This window comes from Botryllus schlosseri, chromosome 2 (genome assembly GCF_051294905.1).
Source record: "Botryllus schlosseri isolate E-star chromosome 2, Bs_hap1, whole genome shotgun sequence".
Classification (NCBI taxonomy): domain Eukaryota; kingdom Metazoa; phylum Chordata; class Ascidiacea; order Stolidobranchia; family Styelidae; genus Botryllus; species Botryllus schlosseri.
Genome location: NC_137237.1, coordinates 36873155 through 36901132, shown reverse-complemented (window position 1 = coordinate 36901132; position 27978 = coordinate 36873155). Strand labels below are relative to the sequence as shown.

General features: G+C 40.6%; 2 protein-coding genes across 10 annotated transcripts; both read left to right on the top strand.

Moving 5' to 3' along the window:
* The first annotated feature begins 13 nt into the window (after window positions 1-13).
* Window positions 14-18023, top strand: LOC145434530 (DBH-like monooxygenase protein 1). Of its 3 annotated transcripts, none has more exons than XM_080311874.1 (20): window positions 18-302; window positions 1608-1718; window positions 5488-5634; window positions 6138-6225; window positions 6291-6344; window positions 9755-9885; window positions 10454-10564; window positions 10791-10943; window positions 11121-11211; window positions 11277-11324; window positions 14294-14418; window positions 14588-14662; window positions 14764-14965; window positions 15022-15185; window positions 15242-15336; window positions 16504-16660; window positions 16726-16822; window positions 16892-17022; window positions 17648-17743; window positions 17810-18023. In XM_080311874.1, the coding sequence occupies exons 1-20, from the start codon at window positions 51-53 to the stop codon at window positions 17888-17890; spliced, it is 2409 nt and encodes an 802-aa protein (XP_080168000.1). In that variant the 5' UTR covers window positions 18-50; the 3' UTR covers window positions 17891-18023. The 3 variants fall into 3 exon arrangements, with proteins under 3 accessions (XP_080168001.1, XP_080168000.1, XP_080167999.1); XM_080311873.1 differs by having other exon boundaries at window positions 21-302; window positions 14291-14418; XM_080311875.1 differs by lacking the exon at window positions 17810-18023 and having other exon boundaries at window positions 14-302; window positions 14291-14418; window positions 17507-17717.
* A 2176-nt stretch (window positions 18024-20199) lies between these two features.
* Window positions 20200-27969, top strand: LOC145434537 (uncharacterized). Of its 7 annotated transcripts, XM_080311884.1 has the most exons (7): window positions 20200-20413; window positions 20476-20516; window positions 20829-20967; window positions 21038-21115; window positions 21195-21245; window positions 25623-25787; window positions 27735-27969. In XM_080311884.1, exons 1-7 carry the CDS (start codon window positions 20365-20367, stop codon window positions 27848-27850), a joined length of 639 nt encoding a protein of 212 aa, XP_080168010.1. In that variant the 5' UTR covers window positions 20200-20364; the 3' UTR covers window positions 27851-27969. The 7 variants fall into 7 exon arrangements, 6 of the variants coding, with proteins under 6 accessions (XP_080168010.1, XP_080168011.1, XP_080168009.1 ...); XM_080311885.1 differs by having other exon boundaries at window positions 20200-20516; window positions 21041-21115; XM_080311883.1 differs by having other exon boundaries at window positions 20200-20516.
* Window positions 27970-27978: the final 9 nt, after the last annotated feature.

The window sequence follows — 27978 nt, the reverse complement described above, 5'->3', positions numbered from 1 at the left end:
CTGACACATTCTACACTCTCATGAAATATAGACAGCTATCAGACTACTAGATGCACGTGAACTCAACATATATAAACCTTTGTCAAAATCAAGATTTGCGTAATTGCCGTAGTACATCCCTCTTTCACTATCACGGTGGACGGATTTCGCAAAAAGATATGTATGTTTGGATAGTGGTATTGGTGACTATATCCGTGTTCTTCAGTGCATCGGAGGGCAATGAAGATTGGAAGTATACTCAACAACTCAGCCCACGAATTTCATTACATTGGAACTTTGATCAAGATTCAATTAAAATGAAGGTATTTATACGTATTGTATATGTTCTCCCTATGCCTCGTCAGTTCGCATTTCGAAAAAAACTTAGCTTTAGCTGTCGAACTTGAGGATAAATAACCAGACTTATCTTGTTACATAATTTAGCAACAGTCCACTGCAGCTCATGGCACATCGCTTCCATGAGTTCCGTGATAAAATTTCCTGTTGTTACTGGCATTAGGGTACAGTGAAGCTTACAACAGTAGCTTGCCGTTCGATCGTATGTACGTTGGTTCCAGCTTGCTGTTTTAATACAATCTTCAGCGAATTGTGTGGTCTCAAATTAAAAATGAAAGTCGTTATATTTTTAGCTGCAGCCATTTTTCTAAAGCCACCGTAAACGAATTGCATCTAAGAGATTTTCACGAAAGTAGCATTACACTCCAGCTATATGGATATATATATATGTGTGGTAATGAGGTCATTCGTCGTCACCCAATAACGCTTCTTAAAACACTTTGCGAAATCTCCTGAAAGCATTTTTTTCGCTGTTTCAATTTCATGACGCTACATTCGTCTTAGTGCCATTTCTTAGGTAATTAGGTTTTGATTATGTCATACGTCATCCATTTTGCGTCCTCTTGACGCAACAGCACAGAGTCATATTGCAACTTGCATTCTGAAGAAAACGGGTAACTGACAATTTTGTTGCACATTTATCTTTAATTGAGGACCACATCATATTTACAGCACACAATAAAGAAATATCGCCACGGATTGAAGATGCACTCTTCCCCAAACTCCCTTACCAGCCACTCACTTCAGTTATTCAGACTTGCAACAAAATGCGCTGCTTCTGCGGGTGTTGCAAGTCATAAAACGTGTGATATAATTGAGTAATTGAACAATGAGTATGTACGTAGGGTGACTGCACTTTACCGCTATAAAAAGCCATGTTTAGAAGTTTTATCGATCAGACAATGCACGCATGATATGCAGTGCATGCGAAGTGCTACTATAAAGAGTTAATCAAATGCGCAGTAACTTTACCACCTTTGCGACTTTGTGCACTTTTGCTTTTAGATAATGTTACCAACTCTTAGGTACATTCTGGTATTAGTAAAATACAAGCAATAATGTACAATGGTAGGCACGACGCAATAATTATTATAATGTATATGGCCGTTAATGGACACTTGGAATTTCAAGCACGCATCCACCGATTCCTACCTCATTACGCGGAGGGCTTCCCGCACCTCAATATCGCTGACCCTCAATGATTGAAAATCACTGGTTTATCAGATACGCATCTACACATACTCGAGTGAAATGCCTCTCTTGAAATACAGATCATCGGAGAAACAAAAGGATGGGTCGGAATTGGCTTCGCACCCGCTCGCACGATGGCAGGTGCTGATCTTATCATCGGAGGGGTGCTAAACGGAAAAGAGTATGTTTATGTGGGTAACATTAGAACAATCTTTCTCCCAGTGCTGTCGGCCTTTTCGTTGGATAAGCTGACGCAATACTCCAGGATAATCGAAATATCACGAATTCTTTTGCCATTCATCCCTTATATACCATGATGTATCAACAAGCAGGTAATTCTGAGCTAGTAACATTGTAGAAGAACCCGCAAACTCGCGACGATAGTGCGAACAAAAATGAGCATGAATATTTATAAGTTATATAGGGTATTTAGGATATCTGACTTGTTTGTTTGTTTTTATTGAAGAGTTTTTGGCGCGTAGCCTATTCGGTCACTTGCGTTGCGATCATGAGTATTGTATCGTTCAACTCTTGAATTCTTGGTCCGCTTTTCCGGACAACTTGCACGCATTCATTCACCATCTTTCACTCTCTCTTCCATGCGTCCTCGTCAGTATCTGTTGCTATCAACCTTCGATGCCTCGACATCACTTATTCTATCAAGGCTTTTCGTACGACACCACATATGCAGTGAGATCGACGATGAGGAGCCCAGGTAGAGATATCTGACACGTAGAAACTAGGCAGAGCCTAGGCTCCAACATGCAATCATTGGTGTCGTGACTGTGCTGCGTAGCACACTGCGCCAAATCACTTTTGTCTTTGGTATTCCGACGGATTATATGTAGATCTTTTTATCACATGGTGGTGTGTGGTGCGTGTTAGGTAGATGTGTCATCAATATGTGTAGAAGTATTTTATATTTATATTATCGATAATCGTATCGTAGAAGCGTATTAAAAGGTAGTATGGTTATGATGCTGTCAGCATTGTGTGTCCTAAAGGCAGGGTTGTGATCAAGTCACAAGGCTCCAAGCCACAACTCAATCTCACTTTTATGGGACTTTGCAATCACCACCGAGTCAAGTCCGAGACCAAGTCGGGCAGCAGAGGGTCAAGTCTGAGTAATATCGTTGAGACTCGAGTCCGAGTCCAAGCCCTCGTGCTCAGTGTTAATTTTCCAGCTCAGGTCATGTTTAACCCATGTTTTGACAACTCTGTTAGGTTGATACATACTGTTATAATTTCCTCACTCTTAACAGTTTATAGCTCTATTGTTCAAGTACCAGTACCGACCAGTACTGATAGACCCGGGTTACCATATTTTGTGGATCAAATTCCGGACACTCTTAAGCGCCCACTAGCGGATTTCAAAATGGGCTATGACACATCATCTGTCAATATGACGTCACAGTAGCAAAGATTTACATGTCGACCAGAGGTGGTCACGATCCGGATCAGGAGCCGCTATAGTGTTAGGTCAATGCATTTATGTGGTTTTGTGTTGTAACCAGGAACGAAACAACATTTTTCAGCCCCATCCCGTCCAAATAAACGCTGATCTTCCGCTCGCCATAGGGAATCGATGCAACTTCTGGGGGCTTACTACATCTGATTTCTATATGCATCTGGTCGTTAAATTTTGTGAATGAAATCCGTCTACAATATTGGTTCTTCCATATGTTACTACAAAATTTTGATCCTCCGTCCACCCATATGATAATAGTTAGCGCCCGCAGTACAGCTGGTGCGGAAGATGACTTCGAAAATGCAGGGGACGTAATTATACATCGTAAAGTCATGTCATATCACATGGACATGGCAATTTATGAGCCTAAATGCCGGTCCGCACCAGCAGGTTGCACATCCGGTGGTTTTCAACCTATTATGGTCGCGACTTCATTTCTAATTTGATTAGCCGCTATCTTTGATTAAAGCATCTAAATAGCCTTAACCGACTCTAGGAATATACCATTCTCCTGTAATTACGATTCCAATTATACTTATTTTTGTGACTGATGGTTATTGTTATTTATTTTTTATTGCATTTTTTGCATGGGCGGTGGTACACATATTAAAATCAATGGACGCAACACTAAATTGCGCGCATCGCGAAGAAAACTTTCAAGTGGCATAAATCTGCCCAAAAATAATACATCGTTTATCGTAATTACCGAAAAAAAATTGATCCTATATCAAGCATTCAAAATTCCGGACATTAGGGCAGTATAATTCCGGACGTATAGCAACCCTATGATAGACGAAATACGAATATTGCAGTAACTTTACTATTCTTCGAGGTTGCAAAGAAATGCCTATCTTGGCCGTCCGAGTCTCGAGTCATATGACTTGGTCGAGTTATGCGAAATGTTTCGAGTACAAGACGAGTCAATAGACAAATTGACTCAGTTAAGTCTTGTCAATTTTCCGTATTTTAGTAAAATGACTCGCGTCAAGTCGAGTCACCGAAAAACTGCAGCTCGATTCGGATTCGGATCAAATCATGACTCGAGACATTACAGCCCTGTCTGGAGGTAATGCAAATGTAGACTTAGCAAAACAGATCGTTGCCCCAAAATGCCCATAGCTTCAAATTTTCATGCTGTTCTATGAATCGGCACAACCGAACTTCATTCCTAATTTGACAATTTGGTTACTGTGGTCAACCAACTTATAAACTCTTGTCAATGCTTCTGACGCGTGTACGTTATCATATCACCCAATCAATGTTTGGTTTGTTTTACATATACATATATATATATATTACCTTAATATGTCCTCGGTTACCATTATTGTAATTAAGTAACAATATTGTGTTTTGGCTAATAATCCTAATTTATTATGGTGCGGTCCGCGAATGGATTCTGATGTTGAATGCGGCCCGCGACCCAAAGAGTTTTTGCCCACCCCCTGGGTAAAAAGTTTTCACGAAAGACCACTCATCAATCATTGTGGTATCCATTCAAAGCGTCGTCGCTCGTAACCCTTGATGTAATTTCCGTAATTTTCTCCACTGTCGCACATCTTCGACGCGACCAAGCCAGAGAATATATTTGAGATTGATGTGAACCGATAATACGTACCAATTTATCGCCTTACTACCGTAATCATCGAATTTTGCGAATTGACGAACTAAATCGCTTCGAAGTATCAAGTTATTTACAAATATTTTTCCAATAGTCTGCCTCGTGTGTTTGATGACTTTTCCATACCTGCTAAAAATGTCCATTCCCATTACACGAGATCCTCGTCAAAGGGAAATATCTACTTACCCCCACCCAATAGCAACCTAACTAAGAGATCTATTGACTACTCGGGATCTATCATCTGGAATGCATTACCATCACATATCCGTGAACTGCCTTAAAATAGATTCAAAAAAGACCTACTTGATCACCCCCTGTCGTTATACTAACACTGCCCTACCTCGCCCAGACATTGCTTCATCGATCATTTGCTACTATCGTTCACTTTTTCTTCAGTTTTCCTATTTTAACTAAACAGTTTTTACAGCCAGACTGTTTGTTGACGAATTTGTTATGTTCTTGATCTTGTTCGAACAATAACTCAAACGACGAGGCTTCAATATGAAATCAGTAGCCTATATTACCAGCAGAATAACTTTAATACAGGCGACACGATCCAGAGTGCAGTTAAACGAAAGACCGTAGACAACAGAACAGAAGGGTATAAATACGAAGCAAGACACACGAGGAAATAATGATCGTCGGTAATTACTAATCCTAGACAAATAAGAGACAATCGATACCGACGTAAAATGCACGAAAATAACAAAACTTGATTGAGATCATATCATGTTAAGAGCGCTTTCTCCCGGTAACTGAATATGACGCATCTTCTATTTGCGTAAATGGGAAACGTGCTTCCTCATATAGGTTGATCGCCGGCTCTTGAATATCCTCGCAAACAATGATTTCCTTGACATTTTCTCTGTTTTAGGACTGTTATGCAGCGAAAAATGGGCCTCCAACCGTTGACGCAGATCAAAATGTCGATATCTTAGACGGCGTTGAAAATGCGACGCATACGACAATAACAGTGAAGCGTCCGCTAAAATCAGATAACGCCTTCGACAATACAATCAAGGTAGGCGTGCGCTATAAATACATGCACAGGAAAACTGTGTATTTACCAGGAAAAGGATCATAGGAAAGGGTGCACGTAGTCCTTTTGACTTTTAGCTATCACATTCTTCTTTCAAATCCATTCTGGCGGGTGAAAACGGATCAATTACACGAATCCTTATACAGATATATATCAGGAGTGCAGTGGATTACCCTATTTGCACCTTACGCTATCGCGAAAATCGGCAAAATACAATATTTTCGTTTCAGTCTAGAGCTGAATCGCAAGACACTACCAACCATAGCCACAACCACAAATTACTAGTGAACTAAGCGCATTCAGAAAGCGTTTCAAATGACTGTCAAGGGAATACCGATAGACGTAAGACAGTTGAACGCACGTAGGCAACCCAGACAAATATCTGCAGATATGTTATCTACTGACGTTCAAGGATAATAAAATATGTACTGTACAAATATTCGTAACGCTCGAAAATGGTGCAAATTGTCAAATTTGTTATTAAGGCTGGGGAGATTATAGTTCTCTGGGCGATTGGCCGTATTGATGTGAAGAGAAAAAGGACAGTGGTGAAATACCGCCACGCTGACAGAGGTGAGTTATATGTGTGTTGCTAGCAACTTATCAATAAATGAGCAATTAATTAAAATTCTTCCAAGGCTTTACTGAAGTCGAGTTATTGAGAGGAAAAGAACAAACGCGGCAAGCATCAGGTAGGCTATGCTGCCCATTTCATACTTCCAATTTTACGTAATTACTGGCTTACTTGAAGGTAATGTTCATTAATCGTCAGCAATTTTCGGTAGTGAGTCTGCAATCCGCAATAGACTGCATGAATCCGGCGGCTGTTACTATCTAATATTCTACGATGGATATATTCCACTGTTTTACCATAGTGTCCTACATGGTGTGGACACATGCAAATCTCACGTCTGAGTGGAATTAGTTCACGCCATATTTTCTATTTGGCTAAAGGCAATTAGACGGTAATTTTTGACCGACTTGCCGAGCATCAAATTTGATAAAACGGGTATCAATCGAAAGCTGCCGCTGTACTGATTACAAAAATATAAATTTTATTTCACTGATGACCCACGAACCCCCACAATCAGCCTCGGATTTTTTATGGCTGTGGAGAAAGGCATAGTGACGCAAAAACGCTGTCTGGTGATACGAGAGCGCCGCTTATGAGCAAATGAGTAGCTGAGCTGCGAGAGTGAGTGCTCAGCTGGCGTCGCGGCAATGTTACCGCGCAAAAGGTTTCCATCGTTCAGAGAAATCCGAATGGTGATTGAAAAATGATAAACCAAATCGCCGTTTAGGTAAATCTCCTATATTGCTGGCTCGGGCTATATAGGCCTGTGCTTGGTAATAGAGCATTTCCGTGAAAAACGAAGGTAAGGATTTGGTGGTAACATTTTGGCATCATTTGGCTGGTCCGGCCCGCAAGCTATCTAATGAAGGATTGAATCCGGACCTCGACCCCAGCTTAGTTCGACACCCCTGCTGTCAACCGTTAATCAATATTTTACCTGCTGCATTTGCGGACCAAGTCCTACCCTTACAGGTGAAGGAAAGGCTGGTAATGTGTGCTCACACTTAAGCAAAGCGACCATAGAAACTATCGACACCCTCCATTATCAGTGCAACGTGTTTCTGGAGCCCTACACAACAAGCGGGCTAAGTCAATCGATATCATAATAATCTGACATATCCAATGTATACAGCTACCAGCTGGCAGCTACCTAGACCAGACCTGGGCAAAGTGCGGCCTGCGGGCCAAATGCGGCCCCCGAATGGTTGCTTGGAATTCAAAACATAAAACTTCCTCTTTTAATGACCAAAACCATAGGCTGTATCAACTGAACGGGAATTTCGTTTACTTTGGAGCATGTTCATTAATATGCCACGATTATGCTGCTTACGTAGTCTACCTCGCATGCGTAATCCAGATTCAAAATAAAGGCAATGTGGCAAAATATGTGTGCCAATTTCACAAGAAATCCCTCTTTCAAAATAGTTGAGTTCAAATCTTCTTCGTTGCCATCGTCACATTACTCATTATACGGTATGTGTTTCCAATTGTTACATGATACGTTTCCAAATCCCGCGATTACTAAATGACACATCATATCTATCACCCATAACGGATTAAAGGGCATGAAAGGCGAAAACTGAAACTCAAAGAAGGCTTAGGACCTTGGAGCACTAAATATTTGCATACTGAAGTCAGGGATAACCCTGTTCTCTGAGTTTTTGCCGAGCATGTTGCCGCAATTAAGGATTTCAAATAAAGTCGGTTTTATGACGAAAACCCGAAAGACTCGGTCAGGGGGGGGGGCGAAGTTCAGAAAAACTGCAAGCTTTGCTCATCATCAAAACTACTTTGGCTGCACACCGCTCGGAGGACAGCTACTAAGAAAATGAGCTCTGTACTATTGCATATACATTTCAGTGCAGTGGTTCTCGAACTGGGGGCGCGAAAGCATCAGAAGTTGGGGGGGGATTTTTTCGCGCCCCGCGCGAATTCCTCCCAGATTATGGTTAATGCTCTGTGTATAGTCCGATTTGGATATTTGAGAATTCTCTCTTCAACAGCCATAACCTTCCATGCCATCAAACTATCCGTTGGGATTGGTAGCACTCTGGTTGCACTTTTTAATATTTTGTGATATCATGATAAGGGGGAGTGAAATTTTTCCCTATCATAAAGAAAGGCGTCCCTGAGAAAGTTTGAGATCCATTGTTGTTGAGTCCTAATAGAATATCGTGGGTAGGGATTAAAGAGAGTTGGAATGTGTCATGTTTAACATTGTTTCGAATCATGACGGCAAATATATATAGTTTTTTAATTAACCGTCACTTTCTCATAACTTAACATCAACACATTCACTTAGCATAATTTATTACCAATGTAATTTAGAAATAAATTAAAATACGCTGGATGATATAGGTAATTTTTTTCACTCGGCCCACAAACGTATTTTTTACTTCCCTTTTGGCCCGCGGAGTAAAATAATTGCCCACCCCTGACCTAGACGGAAAGACCTCTATAAGTTGAATGACAATGCATGAAAATTCATAGGGCCCCAATGCATTCTGTGGACCCAGCTCTACCCTTACAAGTCAAGGAATGGCTGTTAATTTGTGTGCTCGTTTCGTTTCTCTGCAACGCGATTACACTTCGCAACACAAGCTCATTGCCCATTGCCGTGACGTCTGTTGAGCAGTCACTCTCGCCGCGCCGCCACTCATTTGCTCATGAGCTAAGCTCTCGTTTCTCCCGACAGCATTGTTGCATCACTATGCCACTCTTCCTAACAATGAAAACTTCGAGGCTGATTGTGGGGGTTCCTGGGCGATGAGCGAAATAAAGTTTATATTTTCGTAATCAGTACAGCGGCAGCTTCCGATTAATACCCGTTTTATCGAATTTGATGCTCCGCAAGCCGGTCATAAACTACAGTCAAATTGCCTTTAGCCAAATGGAAAGTATGACGTGAATTAATTTCACCGAGCCGTGAGATTTGGTTGTGCCCACACCAAATAGAACACTATGGTTTTACGACGTTTGAGAAAGTGACACTAATAAGCATCTTTCACTAAGAAGTTACTTTCCAAAAGCACACGTCAACAGGCCGTATTCCGCATCATAACCGTATTTAATAAATTACGCAAAAATAGGATTCCCACCTAAACCGAACAAAAATCCCTATACTGTTAAAATTGAGTCAGAAAGCTATACCATCACCGAGGTCGGAGCGCATACAATGTAGTGAGGAAAAAACTTTTGACGGCATGAAGATATGTGCCGAATAGTTGCTAAACAAACTTACAATTACTAGTTGCAGTAAAATTGTCGATGAGATTCAGTGTGGTTTGGCCATCTACATTGACTCGTAGTTTCTAAGTAACGTAACAGACCAATTAGGGACTATATGAATCTGACTCCGAAGTGATATCTAGAATGTCGTTACATCACTTCTACGAGAACAAGGGACAGTTTGATATCCCCAAGAAACTTTTATTTAGGCAGTTCCAACGAAGTCTAAATCACCTAATGATGCACAAGCGGGATATAAAACATATTGAATGCTAGTGGGGAGCATAATATATATTACAGGTTCCGTGAAAACACAGCCCGAAGCATCGCTGGATTACAAATATGTAGGATTCCCGTACCATGCATTATTGGATAAACTACAGCCGGTCAATTTGTATTGGGATTTTGATGAAAACACTGTTACAATGCAGGTAAATAAAACTTGCCTTCCTTTGTTTTTATTCTGGCGAGAGATAGCGAGAATGAGACAGAGAGAAAGAAAGGGATGACTGAAATGCGTGACTGAAGGCCGTCCATAAAGTATTCCAAAAGCATGAAAATTATGAGCATTACAACATTCATTACCGTGACTTGTATCGGCGATAACCGCCAAAAAGTTATAATAATACACATTACAGAAAAATTGATGTATTTACCATTTTAACAATGTATCGGTTAAAAATTGGGCCATGGGAATTTCTAGTATGAAATTCCGCCCCAACCGCGAGAACGAACAAGTACACGGATCCCAAGGTTTTTTTTCTCCGATTACGAGCAGGCCTAACATCCTCTGTGTCTTGTCGGGGTGGATGGGTGGGTACAAGAGATCAGGACATACTTTACCCCCGTCTCGTTTAGAAAAGGGCATATTTCTCTCGTTTTGATCCTTTGGGGTAAGTGTAAGCAAATCGTGTACGTGAACGTGTCGTTTGTCTGATTTGCACGCTACGAAATAGGGATGCGCGATTTTGTTTACAGTGTACGATTTCCATTTAATAGGTCATCGCTCCAACCAAAGGCTGGGTAGGACTTGGTTTTTCACGATCAACTTCTATGAATGGTGCGGACATTATTATGATGGGAGTGAGATACGGCGAGGCTTACGCTTTGGTATGGTACTATTTTCATCACAAATACAAGAATATATCTTATATTGCTTCAAAGGTTGATTGTCGTTGTGGGCGTGTCCTTGTTTACCGTCAATTTCTAAGGCTAATAATTAGCGGGGATTGTTAAACCGCTATTCGTCTGTTGTTGAAGCGATGTAACGCGAAAAAAGATATTAGATTTAAAATTCTGGATGACATAATATCACAGCGGTTTTCCGATTTAACAGGACTGTCATTCGGATCGAAATGGCGTACCTGTGGTAGATCAGAATCAAAACGTCGAGGTAATTGGCGGTTGGGAAAATGACACCCACACTGGAGTCACAATTCGACGAAGTAGATCGTCTTGTAATTCGGATGACATGGATATAGACGTAGAGGTATATATATTATGTGCGATTTATGAATGGCGGTACGATGACACATTTAATTGCACCAGCAATGGCCTGAACAAAGTGAGAATTTGGTCACTTTGCTCGTATTTGGTCAATAAACTAGTTCAGTTCATATAACTGCAACATTTACAACATATCTTTTACATAACTTCATCATTTTAGTCGGGTACGTACAAGGTTATATGGGCGTATGGAGTAACCGACTTGCGTAACAATAAACCACATTTTGGATATTATCACAGTTGGAACAGAGGTAAGATCGTTTGGCTCATGAAGAAAATATGCATTCAATTACTAAGGCTACTACATTTGCTTTAGGTGGGATGAGCCTGAAATTGATTAATCCGATTTCAGCGAAAAGATCAAGTGAGAATAATTTAATAAAACACAAGCCTCCGACACGCGGCCCACGATAACGTTTTGTGCGGCCCGCGTCCAAAGCAAGTGCAAAAATAATTTTATTTATATATCTGATATTGTGATTTTTTTCGTGCTTGGCGTGAATTGCTACACAGTAAATGACATTTCCACGATGGGTGTTAAATGTACTTCTGCGAGTTCCTATCAAATAAGGGCAACTTGTCAATTAGAAAAGAGATTGAAAAACCCTATTATTGATGTGGCGGTCCGCTGCGTGATCAAAACTAGGAAATTGGACCGCCATAAAATTGGAGTTTAAGACCGGTGTACTGAAACATAATTTGTTTATCACCAAATCCAACATCTATCTATATCGATAAATTGGAGTAAATATTAGAATTTTACAGTGTCCATGATCAGGATATATAGCTTTAATGCCGTGAGACTGTTACAGCAATGCGATTTCTACGCAGTGCTAACAAGATTCTCTACCAGAGGTCTCAAACACGCGGCCCACGAGATCATTTTGTGCGGCCCGCGACGGCATTTTGGATTTCGAAGTATTCGACAATATTTAACTATCATTTTTTAATTTGAGAACATAATATTCGCTGTAAAACTACTCTAGAAGCCAGAAACTACTTATCAAACTTCACCGTCACATCACGTTCAAAAGTTGCGACTCAGTGAAAGATTTCCTATTGTACGTGACATTACTTGTATATGATGGTTAAACATGACCCGTTGATGATGATTCGTACTGAAAATTGTGATGTTGTGAAATTGATTGTGAAATTGATTGTGAAATTGATTGTGAAATTGATGTTGTGAAATTGTGGCTATGTAATGTATAGCTATCAGATACCAGAATTAAGTGTTATAGGTATTGCAGTTGAACACAGCATAAAGACCACAAACAACGACTATGCCGTCTATGAAAGTAGCTATCACATACCACAATATAACGTAGCTATGGATGGAAAATACATAACAGCCATAAGTAGTGGGAATGTATTTGCTCCGCATAACGTATTGGCCGTCGTTACTATATAATTCCTACAATACTCTTGTAGGGTTTGGCAATGGGGTCACCCCTTGGGCCTAGCTTGGCAAATATATTTGTTGGTTTCCAAGAAAGTAAACTTTTCTTAAATGCAATCAAACCGCGCATGTATGTTAGATATGTTGATGACACATTCGCAATTTTCGACAGTGAAGACGATTGCAATGTTTTCTTAGCTTCTCTAAACAACTTGCACGAGTCGCTAAACTTCACCATCGAAAAAGAGTCTGACGGCTCACTCGCCTTTCTCGACGTATTGGTGGAAAAGAGCAGCCTCGGTTTCATTACTTCAGTATATAGGAAACCAACGTTTACCGGTCACTATATTCGCTGGGACTCATTTTGCCCTAAACAACGGAAATTAAATTTGATTTCGTCATTAGTTCACCGTGCGCTAATGATATGCTCTGTTGTTCGGCTCGTGGTGGAAATTGATAAAATCAAATCCATGTTGATTGACAATGGATATCCAGACTACGTAATTGAATCTGCCATCACAAAGAAAATGTCGCAATTCAAACAGCCGCGAATTCATGGACCAGACAAATGCCCTGTATACATACATCTCCCTTGGCTTGGGTCAGTGTCAGTCGGCTTTTCTAATCAAATCCGGTCATCAGTGCAATCGTGCTATTTTATGCTAAATACCCGAGTGGTGTTCATGACTAGGCCGCTCATGCCTCAAACTCGCAAGGATGTGCTCCCTGCTTTACAAACAAGTAATATTGTATATAAATTCCAATGCCACTGTGATAGTCGGTATGTGGGTCGCATATCTTTGCGGTTGGCTGAACGAGTGAACCAACATGTGCCTAAATCGACTAGGTCAGTAAACAAGCCTATCGATCGATCTGCACTTGTTCGTCGGTGTAAGGAAGCGGTTGACTCTGCTTCCTATAACCAGGTCTCAGCGTTCAACTCTGCAATTGGTCAACATTTAATGAACTATCCGGTGTGTGCCAGTCATTACAATGACAGTATGTTCACTGTGATTGCTAAATGCAGATCTGCCTTCCATCTGTCAGTCTTGGAGTCAACCATAATAAAATTGACCAATCCGGATTTATGTCGGCAGAAAGAGTTTCTATATAATCTTGAAATTTCCCATTAATATATACCGCTATTTGTCTGTGTGTTGTCTTCCGTGTATTATAGTATAAGTTGATATTCTCTCGTCTCTTGTTATGACTACCGGTACAGCTGACTTTGCCTAGCGTTAATTTTTTATTATTGTATTATTACGTCATACTTTGCCATTTTGGTTTTCGTTTGAATCTCTCTCTGTATGCTTATTATTGTGCCGTTAACTCTCGATAAGGGGCACACGAAAAGTCTTCGAGTTAATAAATTCTTTACTGCAATGAATGTAGTTGTGAAAGCAATACTCAAGTTTAGTACCGCCAACCATATTTTCAAGTACTCTTGTATTGTCCAATTGTTAGCGAATAGTGTATGAGGCAGATTCGTTTGTGCCTCAACTGGCTATTGTTTCTTTGCGATGGCATTGTCTGTAATAAAGCCGAATGTCACCTTCCTTGGCGTTTTGGCGTTTTTTTTTAAGCTGGTGCTCTGACACTGTTAATATTTGGATTTTCGGAACCAGTCTGACGATAGCATTTGATTGATACCAGTTATTATGAATTCCGAGCTATTTATGAAGAATTACATTGTCGCAGATGAGGCACGACCAGCCCGTTACTGATACTTACGCCACCATGTATATGTCTAAAATTCTCAAGGCCATACACTAACGGCTCTGGCAAAGCTACACATGCGATAGGCATTTACTATGTGTGGAAATACCTTGACGTATATTATCTATTTCCGTCCAAGTCGCCGTAAACAATTTTTTTAGTGTTGTATCATACGATCTCTAATGAACATTGAACAATCGTTTGCTATTTTACAGCAGGACAGAAGGACGGACTTCACGTCAATGTTGGGCCGTCCAATTTTCTTGTACCAGCCAAGTCTACTTTTTACTTGTGTCAGTATGCAAAGCTTTCTGAAGCAAATGAAACTTTATATATCACCGGGGTAAGTTTATTCTATCGAGAAAGTCCGACGTCACATTTTTGTGTATAGTATGCGATGTAAGAGCATTTTATCATAATAAGAAATTAAATATATTTCAGTTGACTTTGTACTCGCCCATAACGACGACTGCAACACTGATCCTGGCTTATTCTTAATATTTATGTTTCAGATCTCCCCGCAACTAACAGAAGGAAATGAACGTAATGTTCATCACGTCATAATATATTTGTGTGAAGTAGATGTTGTGAGTATATGCCTTTTTGCTAGGACTCGCATTTAAACACGATGTTGGTGTTACTGAATACTTTGCTACTGTGAATTTAGTATTTAATTTCGTAATTTCAGACCCCAAAACTTCTGGCAGGCTCATATCAGTGCTATGATGAGATCAATCCTTATTTCGTTGGCTGCGGAAAGATATTAGGGGGCTGGGCCGTTGGTGGGTCTGGAACTTCGTTTCCTGAAGACTCCGGGTTTCCAGTAGGCGGACATAGTCATCCGCAATATGTGATGGTAGAAATGCATTATGACAATCCAGAGATCAAAGGTAAAAAGATTAGATTATAAAATGACCACAGTCTACTCCGAGCTTTTTTGTATTAGAATTTCATGACAGCTCGGGCATGCAGATTTCGTATATAACGCAAAAACCCGAAACTATGGTCGGTCTTCTCGATGTCCAACATTCTCTCGCTACATTATGGATTCCTCCTGGTCAGGAACATTTCCAGGTTGACGGTTATTGTCGCGAAAATTGCTTGACCACGGTAACGGTGTTTAGCTATGCGGGACCACTGACATTTATTACAACTTCATAGTACAGGCGATGGAAGGAGCTGAGTTGGATGAGGTAAAGGTTTTTGGAATATTCCTTCATTCTCATCTGGCCGGGACAGCCATGAGACTGCGTCACTTCAGGCAATAATTCTTTTATTTTGGCAGATAGTTTGAATAGTTTCATTAAAATCACCAAAACGGTGTCTGAATCATCACAATGTTCAGTCGCTGAACTTGACCAGCGATTGAAGAATTACATCGCATGCAAGCCGTGCTAATACCAGCATAGTGTTGCGCGTTAATAATAGATCAGCAGGAAGCATATTGACCTTAATCCCTCTTTTAAACTTATTGCTCATCATGCAAAAGACTTTTAGAATGGCTTCCAAGTCAAAAAGTTAGGAACCTGTTTTCTGGACCAATAGCTACGAATCCTACGATATTGTTTTGACACCAACATCGGGTAAATATTCATAGCAGGGTGGTATAAGCACTAGTCCACCCTAAAGATTCAATAAAGCTCAATAAGTGTGTTCATAGTAAGGGCCGTAATTTCCGCACCCCAAATCCCCAATTGACGAGGCGAGCTCGAGGGGGATATTTATTTCATAAATGAACATGAAAAATATTAATAGAATTTAGGTCTGATTATTCAGCTTGAAAATTATTCCTTGCGTCTAGCATGCTCAAGTGTCACTGAATGTATTGATTTAAATATGGGTAGCACCATGCTAAAATATAAACAGAGAACAGGAACACGATTTGCGTACCAAGACCAGTAACGTTTCGATCAAGATGCCACTCCGCTCTGCGAAAACTATCGGCGGCGAAATACGTTGGCCCAGAATGACCACACCGCTGTCGGCGGAAAATTAGAAATAATGAGGCCTGTGAAGAAATGTCAATTTGTAGTCGATGCGGCTCATGGACACAGGTTTTTCTCCTCGGTAAGTCTGGTGACCAATTAACTCTCTCGTTTCACCAGACAGCATTGTTGCGTAACAGTGCCAATCTCCATAACAATGAATAATTCGAGGCTGATTGTGGGGGTTCCAGGGCCACGAGCGGAATAAAATTTATATTTTCGTAATCAGTGCAGAGTCAGCTTTCGATTGATACCCGTTTCACCAAATTTAATGTTCGGCAAGCCGGTCAAAAATGACCGTCAAATTGCCTGTAGCCAAATGGAAATTGTGACGTGATACAATTTCACTGAGGTGTGAGATTTGCTTGTGTCGACACCATATAGGACACTATGGTTACTTATTTCTGATTTCCTGTGAATTTAAAGTTATTTCTTTGAAGTAGGAATGGAACGGAGCTGAAAGCCATGGTAGCTGATGAGCATTACGACTTCAATTATCAGGATATTCAATATTTCGAGGAGCCAAAATTATTAAAAGCGGGCGATGCATTGACATTGGAATGTGGCTACACAACGCTGGATAGGAAAAACATCACACCAGTACAATTCTGCGGCTCGGTAAATGCAAAAGCGACACTTTTCTATATATTAGAGATCTTTTTCAGGGAGGTTTACCAACTTCGAGCGAAATGTGTATCGCCTTCCTTCTGCATTACCCACCGTTACCTCTGACCCTATGTGGGTCAAGGGGAAAAGTTTACGGTAATATCTAAGGCCAGTGCTCTTCCCGGATATATTTCGAGTATTTGAATATACGCTGTATAAATTTAGAAAATTTCGATGTTCTCGCGAAAGGATTAAGCGTATCCTTCGACCCAGAAGAGGTTCGTGGTGTTGGAGAGGAGATATCTCGCGACTATTGGAATACGATGAAAGTCATATCGGAGAAGCTGTTGTCCGGGGTCAGTTCAAGTATTGGATGAATACCTTATTCCGATATAAATTAGTCACGAAATAGCGATTCCCGAAGAGAAACAAATTTCGCAAACTCTCAGCTGTATACAGATGGTTATTAACCACGTTCCGCCGCACTCTAGTTTGTCCGTATAGGTGGCAAACGTCTGTAATTCAGGAATGTCAACCTGGAGTTGGGTCACGGCCCTTCGATCGTGGGCAGGCAAGACATGTGTAGGATTATTAACATTGAGCTATTAAAATGTTGCCAGAAAATCCATAATTTTATATAGCATGGGAATGCTTTATAGTCAAGTTTACGAAAAATGTACAATTGTACATTGTCATAATTTATACATTAAGAAAGAATGTAATAGACAAAATACAGTCATTGACTACCTGTGTTATAGTTTTTATAGTAAATCATCATTCGAGTTTCAAGGGATAGTCGTTTAAGTTTTATTGCCATTACTGAAACTTCATTCATCTCAGGCGGCGTTGCCGCTCCCCCAGATGCTTTCACGCCACCGTCCCCCCAGGGGGATGCCACGTCCCAATTTTTGAGAACCATTGGACCAGCAGAAATACTTTTTCCCTATCCTTCACTGACGGAATCATGTTTGAAATATCAAGGTGGTATGGGACGACCAAAAGCGGCGGTTTGCCCAGGACTTCATGCAAAACACGAAACAATATACGACCTGTCTCAATAAAGGGAAATCTTTGCTGGTAAGTGTCCATGCATTAATTACCAATGCCTGAAGTCAAAATAACTGGATTTGTTTGCTTGTTCAGAACTATTTTAGCGATTTCATGCCGCCAAATGATGGGGACTATGTAGAAAATAATCCGTCCTGTCCGTTGACCGAAGGATGAAACTTTGACGACCTCACGAAATAACCGGGGGTGGTCTGAACCATATTCTGATCACTACTGTCGTTGCTCTGAAATGCGAGTTCTCTATATAAAAAAAGTCAACGGTCTCACGAATGAATATTTTCTATTTGTGTCTGGTTGATGTATTATAAATATGGATGATGTGGTGATGGTGCAGGAAAAGCGTGATGGAAAAACTTAACTGAATAGATACAGATAAATTACAAAACAACATTTGATGGGAAGCTAAAAGCTTAAATAAGCATAGCCGAACATATATAAAAGTTAGCATATTTTGACTGGAAATCAAATTCGAATTTGACTTCAAGGAGAGTTGTAGTCAGTTCATGCCTTCTGATGTGATGCGATATCTCTGCCAATATACTTCAATAGAAGAGTGTATACTAGGGCTGTTCAAAAACAACTTTTTTTCCCGAATCGTGCTGGATACTTGACTAAATCGTTAGGTTGCCTTAAAAACGATGAACACCAAATTTGAATTCATTCCAACCGGTAATCGCGGATGTCGTTCAGGTTGAAAATTTTGAATTTACTCGAAAGTGCAAAATTTTTTTTTGAAGCAATACCTGTCCTTTAGCGACTATGAACTTTGATTTGGGTACGATAAGATTAATTATGAATGAGGTCTGAGCGCCAGATTCTGGCGTATATTACCATGTTACATATTATGTTTTAATGACCTCACCAGCACTTCAGTCAAAATGGTTTTGGAACTAATAAAGCAGACATGGCCGTAAGTACATCCTAATGAACTTATGTCACTTATTTATAGTGCATTAAAACATTGTTTTTACATGCGCGCACTGAAGTCATATCCGTTGCGCCCCTTTCAAAACTGTTACAAGGATTCGTATTTCCGCAGAAGACGAGGTTATTAGTTAGCCGTGAACAATAACAACGCATATGGCCAAATGTAATTAACCATGGCAGACGTATGTTTAACACTCGAAATCGTGGGATTTTACAGTTATCAGATCCTCATTCAGAATTGTTCTGTTATAATTTCAGTTTAAAGTTTAGACCTTTCTCAACCTTTTTCGCCTCGCGGACCGGTAAAATTTCAAAAAATTGTCTGGCGGACCGGTGAACTTTGAAAATTGAAATTAAGCAAAAATGTTGAGTATGCAACCGTTTTTTGCAAATATATGGTGCTAGATAGTGACATTTAGAGGGTCTTGATCGTTACTAATTATCTTCATGATGGCATCCATGTGGTTTTATGGTAGTGAGTCTGCTGAGTCGAGGTAAAATTTCCTTGTGCAGATATAAACGTGCTACCGCCGAGAGTCGTTTACAGTCTTTCGCGCCGAAGGCCGTGGGTTTAACCGACTACGCCAACACTAATAATATTCTTGTCTTTGACAATATCGCGAGAGAATAAGTGTTTCGGAGTAGAACCAAGCAAATTGTCGTGCTACCTTGCTCATTGCCCACTGCCACCAGACGCAGGCTACTCTGGTAATTATATGAATACAATGCGTGCCGCAAGAAAACACCTTACAGCAGCTATACCGGTCATGCGCAAATCCGGGCAGAAAAATGACTTCGTCATCCCACCCCCCAAAACTTTGGTCTTGGGCTCCCTCAGGGCGATAAGCCAAACTTCTGGGGGCTATGCCCCCAGACCCTACAGTTGGGTTGATGTTTTCACCTGTACTTGTGAGCACATTCATTCTACTCAGTGTAAGCAGAGAGTTTATGTAGCTTAATCGCGCCAATAGCGAAACTTTTCGATCTTTCATGACTGAATCGGTTTTCTCGCTGCCAAATATTTGACACAACTTTCGGAGTTCCATGTAAGCCTAAACCTTATTATGTGTTGGTACATCGTGGCGCGGCAATGGCTGACGTAAAAATGCCTATTTCTATAAATCATGCGTATTTCTCGGAGAAGGGCACCTAGATGCGAGGCAGTTAGTGACACTAAAGCGCGAAGAGCGCGAAAAGAAATCGAAAAATGCTGGGAAAAGTTTCCAAAAAATACACTATGATTTATGTTCATTTGCCAAATAACTTTGAACCCTTTTCAAGCTCGGCCACTCTCCAATTTGGTGGTTTAGGGTTCCCCAGTTACGGTCCAGCACAAAATGAATAAATCGAGAACGAATGATCGCGCAAACTGCGCTGTTTAACGTGAGTCAGCTCGTATCTATTTTGTACTTGTCGCCTTCAAAATTGCATCTTGAAATTAAGGTATGAAATTGTGATATGCCTGGCGGACCGGCAGGAATGTCGTCGCGGACCCGCACCGGTCAGCGGACCGGCGGTTGAGAACCACTGGTTTAGACTACAAGCGGATGAGTCGGGTTAGATTTAGGCTACATATTTCAGGATACAGCCTATACAGCTGAGTAACCTTATAAAGACAATGTCAATGTATCACTAAATTGATATAAAAGCCGCCATGCCTATGAGATCCAGAGCAGCATTAAAGCGATATCCTTCGTTTTGAAATGAATCTTCTATGGAGATTGACCGTGTCGTATGCTGTTCTTAGCGTATGTAAGTATCGATGTGCAATTTTGATGTCGGAGTTATTGGAATGGTTCGTTATGTCATTGCAGTGCCGACAAGCAGCGCTACATCACAGCATCCAAGTGCTGCACAGGTCTGTAAAATATTAAAAACAAATGTCGAAGATAATTAGCTTGTAATAACTCATGGTGTAAACTCACTTTGTAGCGAGCTCAAACTCTGAATTATGAAATGGCTGAATCAAGTAATACTAGTTACGTAGGATAATCAACAACCGAGTTCATAAACACCTGGCTTTATACTGGAAGATATCCGACTATACTATGCCGAACCGTAACTATTCGATTCCTTTAAATTAGGCGACGTTTCATTGTGTGTTGTAGGTCTATTTGTTTCCAGATATTCATCGCAAGTCAATGTCTCTATACATTATTATCAATATACAGAACATTCTCAAAGGGATACTCAGCTTCGTGCTCCACAGTACAGGAGTCATGTTTTGAAGAAGATTCGAAAATTTGCAAATAAACACAAAATGAATCTGAATGTTCAATTTCAAAACTATCATTCGAACGAGACTGGTATGATGTAGTACGCTGCTGGGGAGACGATAAGGCAAGGACGAATCATTAATTTCTGTCTGTTTGTCAGCAGATTTCAAGGATCATTATAGTTTGGCAAATGGGTGGGGTGGAAGTGATGCTGGAAGATTTCCAGTTTTTAGAACAGGTAGGCCGTTCGTTCCATTCTGTTTTACCTGTATTAAGCGCAACATATATGAAAACAACGATATGCTTCGTATCGTCAGGAACAGAATTGAGCCTACGACCTCGAACAAGAAGAATGGTATCTCGCAAGGGTATTTCTAACTTGTAGTAGAATATGGCAAGTGATAGTCGCATTTGCGGTATACAACCTGAACAACCTGACTAAATTGATCGGCCAACATTAACTATCCCGCTAGGCGGCTAGCATCACCATATTTATACATCCGAAATCGAGGACACTTTTTACAAGTCACAAAATTTACAATAGCCGACGTTAAAACGGGTAATTTTGAAATTTTTACGGTTAATTAATTTTTCCGATTCGGCACCTAAAATGCGTCTTCCGCGTCCAATTTTTGGTTACGTTAAATAACAAAGTCATTAAAACAAGGTTATTCTCGACTCGACCACCGAAAGACCCATTCCCACGTATAATTGGTTGTAGCCAACCTCCCGTGGAACGTTGTTTATTGTTTACAAATTCCTTCGAAAGCCAGTTCTCACGTCTATCGTGACATTGTTTAGTTGTCTTTGTACAGTCGCTTAACTCTCATATCTATATTAAGAGGATATATTGCGAAAAAGGAGACATTTAGACGTCAACTTTGAACATTTTACATTACTTGAAAAAATAGGACATATGGTATCCCTACATAGGCATGTGTTGTAATTATGCCGCTCGGGACAAACTGACACGAATTATTGTCACTAAGTTGGAAATTTCTTCGAGATGATTGATAGCTGTCTTCACTTGCTTAAAACCCCGCCCCTTAACCATATGTCGTCAAAGTAGCCAGAGTGGCTCGTCAGGCAAAAGTAGAAGTAGAAGTAATGTCAAAAATTTGAACTCCATTTCAAACATGGGTATGACTTGCAAGACCAGTCTTTACTACTTCAAGTATAGAAACACAAAATGATATGAAATGTATAGAAGTGAAATTCCAAATTAATTTCAAAACGCACGTTGGTCGAGGGGTTGCGTGCATTTAGCAATTAATTGTATGTGACTATCAACTGCAAGATGAATCTTCGCGAGTTCGTGACACAACAACTAGTTTTCTCATTCACATACACACTGGCACACAAAGTCGCGCTTATCGTCTGTGCGGTCATTTGCGCCACGACATCATTTTCAGTAATCGTAATTTTCAGTCCATCGGGCCATTGTAATGTCGCGGACGACTTCCATGCTCTCTCTCTCTCTATTTCATCAGCGGTTTCTCTCGTTTTTCATTAGCCCATAGCTTGAACTTTGCTGCCGACTTTTGGCTCGGCTCAGCTTCACTCTGGGATTTAGAAACACTGCTGCTACGGCAGCGAGGTCAGCGATGAGGCGTGTAGAGAAACCGACGGCACATAAAACAGTGCACAGCAGGGGCTCGAACCAACGACCGTTAGTGTCGTGACGATGACGCGTAGCACATTGCGTCACTCGCTTCCTATTTCCTATTCATACACCGTGATGCAGGCAGTGGCGGCTCGTCCTATAGGGCAACTGGGGCATTGCCCCACCTAAAATTCTGTTCAATAACAATTTAACCATTTATAGACGCACAGCAATCAGTATATACCGAGATCACGGCGAAACCCGCATTATTCTTGTGCTTTCGCTAACAAATGCCCATACATAGCGAAGTCTCTGCGAAAATCGAATTCTCTTCTGTGTTTTCGCTTTGTGAATGCCTAGCCGGGGCTTGCCCCGGTAGCGCTCATAACAAGCTTTCACTATCTATTCTCTCAAAGCCGCGCACAATAAAGAAACGGTGATTTACTCTCTCCTATTCGTAAAATGGCCGAGCAAGTGGGGCAGCTATGCCTGTCGCCCTTAAGGTGTGATGTAACAATCGTATCTATATCTGAACTCGGTTACCGTGATATGCGTTGACTCGACCTTTGCTGGTATATGTCGATTTTGACGGTGTTTCGCACCATGATAATTCTTGAAACTTGGTACGATATGTCGTGAAGGTAGTATTTAGCACTGCTCCAAGTTTCAGGCTTGCTACTCAAAGATAAGGGTGGTAATTTCGTTTCCGAAGTTCAGTGTGTGCTGATCTATCATGTACATTGTACAGCAAACAGATTTTACTCAAAAGCCGGTATTGGTCTCCATTGATTTTGACGATGTTCCATACCGAGATCGGTCATGATATTTGGCACAGTAAGTCTTAATGTTAGTATCGACCGCTGTAATAAGTTTTAAGTTTGTCACTGAACTATGTGGGTGGTAATTTCGTTTCCAAAGTCGAGTGAGAGCTGACTCTTCATTTATCGCTAACAGATTTACGCAAAAGCCGTTATTGGTCTCTATTGATTTTAACGATGTTCCATACCTAGATCTGTCATGAGCTTTTGCACGGTATGTCTTGATTTTAGTATCGAACGCGGTGCCAAGTCTTAAAGTTGACGCTCAATGATTGAGGCAGTTATTTCGTTTTCGAGGTCGAGTATGGTAGAGATGCGCGCTGATCTGATACTTAGCCTACCTACATCATTGCGGATCTCACGGAAAAGCCGGTGTCTGTCTGTGCTAATCTAGTCTGCGTTCCATAACGAGATCGGTGATGATATTTCCAATGGTATATCTCGATGATCGCATGAAACAGCTAACTAAGATTCTCGGTTTGCATTCAAATATTCACATAATTTTATGTTCGCCAATGTGCATTTCACTGTGAAATTGTGGCCTTCAAACCATTTGCTTACAATCCCCTGTCAAATGCGATAGCTATTTCATTTTCGATGTCGGCTAACAGCTGATCATTCGATCAGCCTATTCCTCGATCTATTTTACTCAAAGTTCGGTGTTCGTCTGTTTGTATTGATTTTGACAGTGTACCATGCCGGAATGGGTTATGAGATTGCGAATGCTACTTCTCGATGATTTCATGTAACAGTATGCTAAGTTTACGGCTTTCATTCATGTATTTATTGATTAATATATTTTCCAACGGCGATTTGGCAGCAGACAGTAAGCCGTATGTGTTGCGTCACAATCTCCAGTTTCAAGGCCAAAATGTACTATGTTGTTCCGAGACCGAAGTTCCGAGGCTGCTGTCCTTAGTTCTTCAAAGACCATTCAAATTGATGTTCTGGATTCAATATGACAGGCCCAATCTATGAGATAACAATTGCGTATGTGTCCGAAGTCGTTGACCTTTGCAGTTAGGCTTACGCAATCTCTCGAGTTCTAGTCATTGGAATTAGTCTGGTCAAGTCAAGTGCGAACATGAATCGTATTGAATCTTTGCTCCGTACGTAGGCTAGTTTACGCAGTTGCCTTTAGAGCGAAAATTAAAGGTCTAGAAGACTACTCCTTGTCGCTTCGACATATTCCTGTCTTTTCATTGTATCGCATTTTTGTGGTGTATTGAACTGATAAAATTGCTAATAAACCAATGATGATGATGATAGAAATTGTCCAGTCCATTGATCCAATCGTACGCCGGGTACCTCCGCTTTGGTTGCCTATCACCTGGTCGTAACTCGTAACCACCAGCTCAGTGGTCGTAACACACCAGGATCGTCTACGAAACACTTTCGGACGGCCTATCGATTTGCGTAATCTCTAACTCTATCATGAAATCATAGCGCATGCTACTAAGGATGACCTGATAATTGATTCGTGTCATAGGGACGATTCTTAGTTCACGTACATTATGTAAAATAATCCTTTGATTAAAAAAAATGAATAAAACATTTGTTACCACACTTCAAGTCACGGCTCACCGGCAAACCTCTCGCGGCACCTACGTTAAAATCACTGTTGTCGGGAAATTCATGTGACCATCATATTAAAGTTACTTTTTTACGTTGGAAAACGCCATTGTGACGTCATGTTGATAAAAGTCGCTCGCAGCCCTTGCCCCACCACCCGATATTGTCACGAGCCGCCACTGGATGCAGGGTCTAAAATTGCAGGTCTCAAATTGAATTGCCACCAGGTCTAGTCGTTGCGTGAAATGCTACCTGATGACGAAAAATTGAGACACAGTAAGTCCGTAAGTGACGGAAAGGACAGACGTGACAGATAATGTAGTTTTATAATTGTAGTTTCAGCATTGATTATTCGTGGATCGCTTAGAGCTCGACTGCAGACCCCAATGAGTTCTTCGCCCCAGGTTTGGAACCCCATGAGCTGAGTACTCTGATAACGATGAAGTTCTACGTCAATGACCTCCTCGGCTCTATATAATGAACCAGAAATTATCCGATTCACGAATCAAAATGTGGATTTCGGAATTATGTAATACAATTGAGTAATTCAGTACAAACGGAGTCAATATTGGCTACTAAACAGCCGTATTTTAAACCTTCATGAAGTTCGCTCACCATATCGAATGAACAGAAGGCGCTGCGGATATAGTTGGGCTAACATCTATATGTATCACCTCGATTTGTAACTACAATATAACCAGTATTGCTCGGTTGACGATAGTGCCATTGGATAACAATCCTTGACTTTTTAGGGGTGATGACCGGGCGGCCGACGAGTGACAGAAACGTGATAGCGATTACGAAGAGGATTAAAGCGGTTCTAAATAAATTCACCGGTCGCAATGACGTCGTGCAAACGATGTCTGGAACATTAGAGAGTATGAGTAGAGGTCTTATGGACGCCTACGACAGTCACGGTAAGAAAGTTTATTCGATAGATAATTCTTATCGAAGTGGATTTTGATACTGCTATTTCGCATTGGCATCCACTAATGTATCATGCACACAATTCTAGAACACAATTTAAGTTTCGCTGCCTCGGATTACTTATACTCGCGGAGGTTGCAATGTCACGATGCTTCTCAGCATCAATGATCGGTCGTGCTTTGCTAACTACATTATCGCGTCATAAAGGGTGTTCACATGTTCTTGTTTTCGGTTGAGATCATGTTGTAACTTCTAAGCAGGTAGCTCATCAGTGGGCATTGCGATATCTTTCATTTCGGTTGGTGTCCTCGTATTTCGTAACGATTTTGACCAACTTTTTACCTAACGTATGCAAATTAGGTGTTTTACCCACATAATGTTAAAATTGTACCGCTTATCTTCTTTCCTGGTTGGCTGTTCTTACGAAGTAGTTTGATCTGAAAAAACGCTTTGGGCTCAGAATCAGGCAACTTTTTTACTGAAAAAACAATATTATAACAAATTCTGGCCCTATGAAGAATTCCAGTGGCTACAATATGTGTTTTGGTGAAAATAATTAAAAAAAATCGTAGTGCAACGAGATATACTTCCCTACATTCTTGAATAGAAAATGCATGTCCTTACTAAGAAGCTTGCCAAGTTCAACAGTAGCAGTTGTTGGCTGACAACACTCAAGTTGTGCGTGCACTGCTGGTAAAACACCGTGTTGCTCCATTCTGATAATGTTCTCAACATCACAATTTTTCATCATGTGCTTCCTAATATAAGAATGAAGCAATGCCCAAGGAGTATTTCTTCAGTTAGCATATTGCGGTACGTTGACCATAACACCTTGTCTACATATTTGTTTTATTTGACCGTTTATGATTCACAATGAGCAGACAATTAGCCGTTTACAATAGTAGGCCTATAAAATAGGCTACAAGCTGTAAAATATCAGATGATATGGTCACCGACAGTGCAAAATATACGACACAAACAAAATGCAGACGTCAAAAAATTTTTGACTTGATGAAAAAATTTGACAAATTTTGACCTAACGCTACAATTTTGACAAAATTTTGACAAATTTTGAGATGTCAAAAAAACCGCCCTAGTAATAACAGTAAAACGTGCTTTCTGTTATTGGTTAAGAAGTCTGGTTTATGATCATATGGGGACCAAAGACCGAGTTTTTTTTTCAATGGGGTGTGGGGAGGCTGATCAAATGCTGTTTAGGCCCTGGTACATAACAGTCCTGGTTATACCGTAATGCATTTGTGTGACTGTAATTTATTTCATGTGAGTTTCGGTAGAGTTTGAACCTTTGCTAAAACTAGTCTAGTAGCACTTTGTTCGATGCTATAATAGGTATGAGATCTATAATCCCACCCAAAACAAGAGACATAATACCGATGGACTATAACAGTGTGTTAAGAACCCCTCATACTCTGGATTCACGACCGGAAAAGGAGCTCGGTATGGATCCCGTGTCACAGTTATTGCGCTATTTCTAACACTGCGCTATAATACTTGTGTTTTGACCGAAACTAATCAGATACGGGAATTAGCATTTTCGAACTTGTATATTTTATTTGGAGTCGATTGCGGAATATACATATTGTACCACAACCCAGAAATATATCACTGCGATTCACACTGCTACGTATCAGACAACACATACGCGCTGAAAGCAAAATTACACTGAATTAGAAATCGTGCAAACTTTACAAAAACCATATAAGGAGCTATAACGCTTATATAGTTCCTATTTTTCATAGTTGTTGATTGGGAATCTACAGCGATAATTTTGACCAAATTGATTCCAACAATGTGTTTTCCGCAATTCGAACTGTAGTTTTGCTGAGCAGTGAGCACCTACATGCGAATAGTCCAAAACCCTTAAGTAGGCCATAACGTGTTTCTGCTAAGTACTGACAGCCGATCTTCATTTTAAGGCAAACAAATGCAATCACTCGCAGCTCAAAGCCTTCTCCTGGATTCTGACGACAACATGGACCAACTGTCAGAAAGCGATGGTACATCGATTGTATATATTGTTGAATTGGAATGAATTACGAATAATAATAGAATGACCAACTCCGGCGTGAATCGACTTTGAGAACTGCTGAGTTTACAATAAATCAAGAACATAAGCTATGAAAGAAATATAGCGTGATAGAAGATATATGACACCGACTA